This window comes from Solanum tuberosum, unplaced genomic scaffold (assembly GCF_000226075.1).
Source record: "Solanum tuberosum cultivar DM 1-3 516 R44 unplaced genomic scaffold, SolTub_3.0 scf00073, whole genome shotgun sequence".
Lineage (NCBI taxonomy): Eukaryota > Viridiplantae > Streptophyta > Magnoliopsida > Solanales > Solanaceae > Solanum > Solanum tuberosum.
The window spans coordinates 336,753-342,911 of NW_006239002.1; the positions used below are offsets into that span (position 1 = coordinate 336,753).

Below are 6,159 nucleotides of genomic sequence, written 5' to 3' on the forward strand. Positions count from 1 at the left end.
CGCTTATATTATTGTATCTCGCGCATCAGATTAATATATCAGAGATACAATAATATAAGCGTTGATACATTAATCTGATGCGCGAGATACAATAATATAAGCGCTGATACATTAATCTGATGCGCAAAAATGAGGGATTTTGGAAATTTGTAAAACTTATAGGGGATAATGGTAATAAGTAAACTAAAAGGTGGGATTTCTATAATTTTTCCTATATTTTAATCATATTGATATAATATATTAATATCACTTTGATTTCCAGAAAATAGTTGTAACTATTTGTATTTATTTTTGGAGTAATTGGATTTAAGAAACTATTGTGTTATAAATTTTTGAAGAAACAATTGTAATATTTTCAAATACGATATGTATTGAAATTACAAAGAAAGTCTTTATCTACTACTGCTATGTTTATCTTTGGATAGTAAAAGATATACAGTAATTCTGTTGTTATGGAGTCAGCATAGAGGGGAAAGAACCAAAGAAATAGTGGAAGAGGTAGCAAGATAAAACCTTATCCGTCTCAGGTATCAACTCCAAATCAATCTCATGAATTTATGACATCTATTTTCATATACAATTTTTTTTAAACTTAATTATGGTACATAAAAACACCCCATATTAATAAATTTTGAGAAAATAATTATTGATATTAGCTTTGGTAATATTTAGTCCCTTATTTGATAGTGTTTCAACTTATGTATAAGTTAAATAAGTTATTAGTTATATTCTCTATTTAGTACTTTCTTATACATAAGAAAACCATAACATAATTAGTAATATCCGAGTTACTAATATATGGATAAATATGATTAAAAATAGAACAGTCCTTGAAATATCTTAAAGTATATATTAAGATAAAGAATGTGAGATATTTTTGAAAATAAATAATTTTTTAGAAATCATGTCATGCATATACGGTAAAACCTCATTAAATTAATATAGGTGGAACCATAAAATATAGTATTATTTTGTAGAGGTATTATTTAATCGAAAGAGTGTTTCAATACTACAAAATTTGTTCGGAGATGAAATCTCTATGAATTTGAATGAACCCACTTGTGAATACATTATTCATCATGAATTTGAACTCGTGATTAATGATCTCGGTTATCACAATAAAATGGATGTTAATGACCTATTGAATGAGTGAAAATGATACATGATCAGAGGTCCAGAGTTAAGAATAAATTGTGGATATCATTGAAAAAAATAACGTTGATGATAAAGTTGAAGATGATATAATACCTTTAGAACCAGTTACCATAAGGAAACACTTATAGCATCTAGAACTCTTCACAATTTTATGGTGCAGTTCGAAAAGTCAACATCGGAACTTTTGGATGCAATAAGAAAATTTAGAGATGAGATTCAGTTAGATTTAAATTTTAACAAAAAATAAAACATAATAGAATCATATTTCACTAAATTGTCTTAGATATATTTGTACTTTTAAAGAATTATTAATTTATAATATTAATGGGACCATATATTTATATAGGTATCTTCGGAAAATATATTATATTATCGAAATAAGTAATTTTTTCCATTGACTCAAGTTGAGACTGGAGAAAACTATTACTATCTTAGAGAGATTATTAATTAATCCAATATTAATTTAATAAAATATTACTGTATTTATTTATCCAATTTTATATAAATATAAATATGTATTTGTATACTCCAAAGAAAAATATTTAGTACTCTAACACCAAGTTAAAAGAAGATGTATTATCCTATCCCCAAAGTGAAGGGTGAGTCAAATGTGAAAGGAAAAAATAGTTGGTGGAGAAAAAGATATGCGAGCACTCGTCGACGTAGTTGCGTTGGTAAGTGGAGCATGTTGAGTAAATCGAGGGAAGAGTCTCCCATACAATGGGCGGAGAAAAGATTCTCAAGTGCTGGCGCTGCGTTTGCACTATAATTCAACTTTCTCTCCCACCCATTCGCGGAGACACGGAGCCGTTCTATTTACCCAATACTTTTGGAACCCCTCAAGTTCAACCCACACTGCACATTGCACAATACTTTATTCCCATTCCCACTCAACCTCATCTCATGTCCACTCATTTTACTCAAAAGCCACTCATTATTCTTCACCTAACCATAGTTTACTTTCTTAATCATGGTTTACCTCACTTCATCCAATAATTCTCCACCTTCCTCTTCATCTCTATATATCTCTCTCCCTTTTATTTTCTCCGAAACTCCCTTTCTACTTTCAACATTGCTCCATTTCCTATTAATTACAAGTTTTGTTTGTTTATATATAATTTAGTAAAGAGTTTTAAGTTTACGTTTTCTCATCATGAGTTGCAACGGCTGTCGAATTCTCCGGAAAGGTTGCAATGAGAATTGCATACTCCGACAAAGTTTACAAGGCATTGAAAGCCCTCATGCTCAAGCCAATGCCACTGTCTTCGTCGCCAAATTCTTCGGCAGAGCTGGCCTTATGTCTTTCCTCACTTCCGTTTCCGAATCGCAACGACCAGGTACTTAATTCAAGTGCATGAAGCCATTTTTAACGCAAATAAAATTCTTATTTTAAATTTTTTTTATGCTGAGTAGTTTTGTTTTGCGTACCTGCAGCTTTATTTCAGTCGTTGTTGTTCGAAGCGTGCGGAAGGACGGTAAACCCGGTGCACGGAGCAGTAGGATTACTGTGGACGGGTAACTGGCACGTGTGCCAGTCGGCGGTAGAAACAGTGCTTAAAGGAGGCGTGTTACGGCCGTTGCCGGAGTTTTCAGGTGTTACTGCTTCGCCGGAGTTTGATTCCGAAGCAAACGACGTTGATCTGTTTAGATCACAAAGCTCCAACTTCCAATCTAAGAGGAAAATTATAGATGAGGTGTCGGAGGATCTAGATCTCGGACTTACATCAGGATTATCAACGATGGTTACCGGAGGTAAACTGAACCGGCGAACGGAGAAACGAAGAGCGGCAACGCCTTCATTGAATTCCGATGAATCTGATACCACAACTTTGGAAAGTGGTGTTGTATACCATCAAAATCCACAACAAGGAAATGAAACAAAGCTTCTTCGATTGTTCTTTTGAAGATTGATCCAACTTTTAGTTACCGATTACTGATTAACTTAAGCTTCAGAAGCGAATTTTGCTTTTTTGTTGTCAAAAATGTTACGCATCTCAAACTTACTAGTTGTAAGTTTTTTGGTAACTTAAGGAGGTAATTAATTAAAATGCTTCCATGGCATCTGGATTTCTCCATTAATGAAGTTTTGAGGGAAAAATGAGAGTTGCCCTTTCTTTTTGCTTGCCCTCTCCTTTTTTTTCTTTTTTCTAGTGTTTTGTTCTAATGACTCGTAACAAAAAGTCAATTGAGAATATATAAGTAATGTAACCAAAAAAAAATCCTTTTGAGTAATTTGTATTAAAACTTGTAATACTAAACTACTGAAAATTTAGCGTATACCAACTTTTTATACTAAATTCTTTATATTATATATCAAGTATATATAAACATCGAAAAATAAAATACGTTGTCACATCTGAATTTGCCTCCTAACAAGATATATATGCACAATAACACAAAGTTGAAGGTTTATAACTTACAATTTGTTTCTCATTAATAATAGTCTTGTCATTTATTATGATTTGCCAAATTAAGCTTGACCAGACCTTTTTAATCATCTCAAATGTCTAAGCAATTAAAACAACGATTATGGTATAAGAATAAGCTTAATTAAGTGATACTCCAAACTCCCAACTCATCTTTAGAAAAATCAACATGAATGACACATACTTTATTAATATGCTTCTTTGCTCCCCACATAGATATTGCGTTGAGAATCAACAAAGCAAATGTACGTATGGACTATGGAGTATGTGAATAATAAAACACGTTCACATTTAAAATGGCTTTTAGATATTTTACCAAAAGAAAATAGAAATTGAGAGGTTCAATAAGCTATTCTGGACTCTACTAGACCTAGTTTAGGATTAGTCTACTATATGCTGATAGAGTGCTCAGATCAGCTACCCAATGGGCAAGTCGGGATCAAAAACTTAACAACGGTTTGGATTGACTTATTTTAAAGTTAAAATATACTCATTTGAAAAGTATTTGAGTAAGATTAAAAAGTATTATTCCCTTCGTCTTATTTTATATGAGGTAGTTTGACTCGGTACGAAGTTTAAGAAAAAAATAAAGACTTTTAAAACATGTGGTCCAAAATGAATTATAGAAATTTGTGTGACTGTAAATCATTTTATTAAGGATAAAATAGACATTTTATAGTTAAATTGTTACTTAATATAAAAATGTATCATTCTTTTTGGGACTGACTAAAAAAGAAAATAAGTCACATAAATTGAGACAGGAGGAGTGTTAAACACTTGTTTTTAGCCTACTCATAAGTCAGGATTCTTTACTTATGAATTTTACTTATGCATCATAAATTATAAGTTCATCCAAACAAATTCTACGACTGTAGATTTTCAAGGTCATTGAGTTTAATTTCCTACTTATATAGTGTTTGATTTAACATTTTGACCTCTGCTATGTGTATATTATTTTATATAGAATAAAACGCGAAATACATAAGAATATATGCATTACAATAATAATATGTAAATAAAAATGGCCTCAAATTAGACAATTAGTCCATACATTACCATATACAAATATATATGTCCCTCAGAAGCTTATGCAGTTTTTTTTCCCCCATTACTTGAGTCAATATAAACTAAAGTTTCGTCATATATCATAATAATAACAATAAGATATATATATTATTCGCAGCAAATTATATATCCAACTATCAAGTGTTAGTAGTGGAACATTTTGTTAATGGAGAAAGTTTTTTGGTGAAAAGACTTGAACATACCAAAAGTTAGAATGTTGACATAAATAGTGAAAGATCTTGTGTAAAACACACTTACCATTAAAAAAATTCAACATCCAGTCAATCTTTATACAAAGAATTGGTCCCCAAAGAAACTACTGAAAGAGCTATCGTTTGAAGATTAAGCAAAAATGACTAAGTTGCTTTCACTACTGAGGTCCGAGGCGCAATCAGATTTAAAGTATATATATATATATATATATATGGATTTCAAAATTTAGTAATTTCGAGTTATTATGTTCAATTTAGTAACGTTTATTTTTTATCGTAATTAATATTTTGAATTGTAAATTACAATGATTTATAGTACTTTTGATGTAGTTTTTAAATACATAAATTTTATTTCAAAAACTTGAAGATTTCATGCCGAAATTCACAATTTTAAATTGTTTGACTCTCGAAATTTAAATTGTGCCACATAAACTGAGAGTATAATAATATGGAAAACTATATGTTGGGAGAAATAATGAAGGCACAATTCGTGCATACCATGTGGCTAATATTTGTGCGTGAGGTCATTCACCTGATAAATGAATCTCACATGACAACCATTTTAACTTCAATCAATATCATAAAAAAGATTCTGAATATTATTCGTAGTAGTAGTAGTAGTTATAATGTGCCTCAAAGCTTTTTGTTTTGCTTTTGCAAACTGAAATATTTTAGAGGTACTACATGACAGAAATGATGTTCTCAATGAGTCAGACAATATAAAAGGTAAGTTAAAAGTAGTTGTTAAACAAGTCAGTATACATATTTAATCCACAAACATTAATTCTGGCTTTTCAGTTTTGAAAGAGCCATATTTAACATGCATTTATATACTCCCAACTTTGGGGGTAACCAATGAAAAATTAAAACAAATTACTAGCTTAGCTAGGGATGACGGGGAGTAGCAAATTGGCCGGTGGTGACTGGTGAAGAGGGTCCTACAGTACACAATTTGCATTATATGTTCATCACTTTACCAATTGCTCGAATACGTAACAGTGTCAAATGAACAGATTAAGAGCGGATTAGATTTACTCAACATCTCTTGATGTTTTGGAAGTTTCTTGAAGGTTTATTTGGACAACATATGCGATCAAAAGTTTCATACAAAGTAACTTGAATAATGCTTAAACTGATCTACGACAAATCTTGTCCACTTTTAATTTTTATAAGATTGATTTGACAATCCTAACCACCATATACAATAAAGATAAGTGATTTTTAAAATTGAAGATGGATATCTTGCATGGTTACTTTCAAAGTTGCAATTTAGGTTTACCCCACCCCCCACCCCCCCTTAC

At 31.0% G+C, this 6,159-nt stretch overlaps 1 protein-coding gene across 1 annotated transcript; it reads left to right on the forward strand.

Moving 5' to 3' along the window:
• The first annotated feature begins 1,791 nt into the window (after positions 1-1,791).
• LOC102590299 (LOB domain-containing protein 37-like) lies at positions 1,792-3,275 on the forward strand. Its single transcript, XM_006346259.2, has 2 exons — positions 1,792-2,492; positions 2,590-3,275. The coding sequence occupies exons 1-2, from the start codon at positions 2,309-2,311 to the stop codon at positions 3,057-3,059; spliced, it is 654 nt and encodes a 217-aa protein (XP_006346321.1). The 5' UTR covers positions 1,792-2,308; the 3' UTR covers positions 3,060-3,275.
• Positions 3,276-6,159: the final 2,884 nt, after the last annotated feature.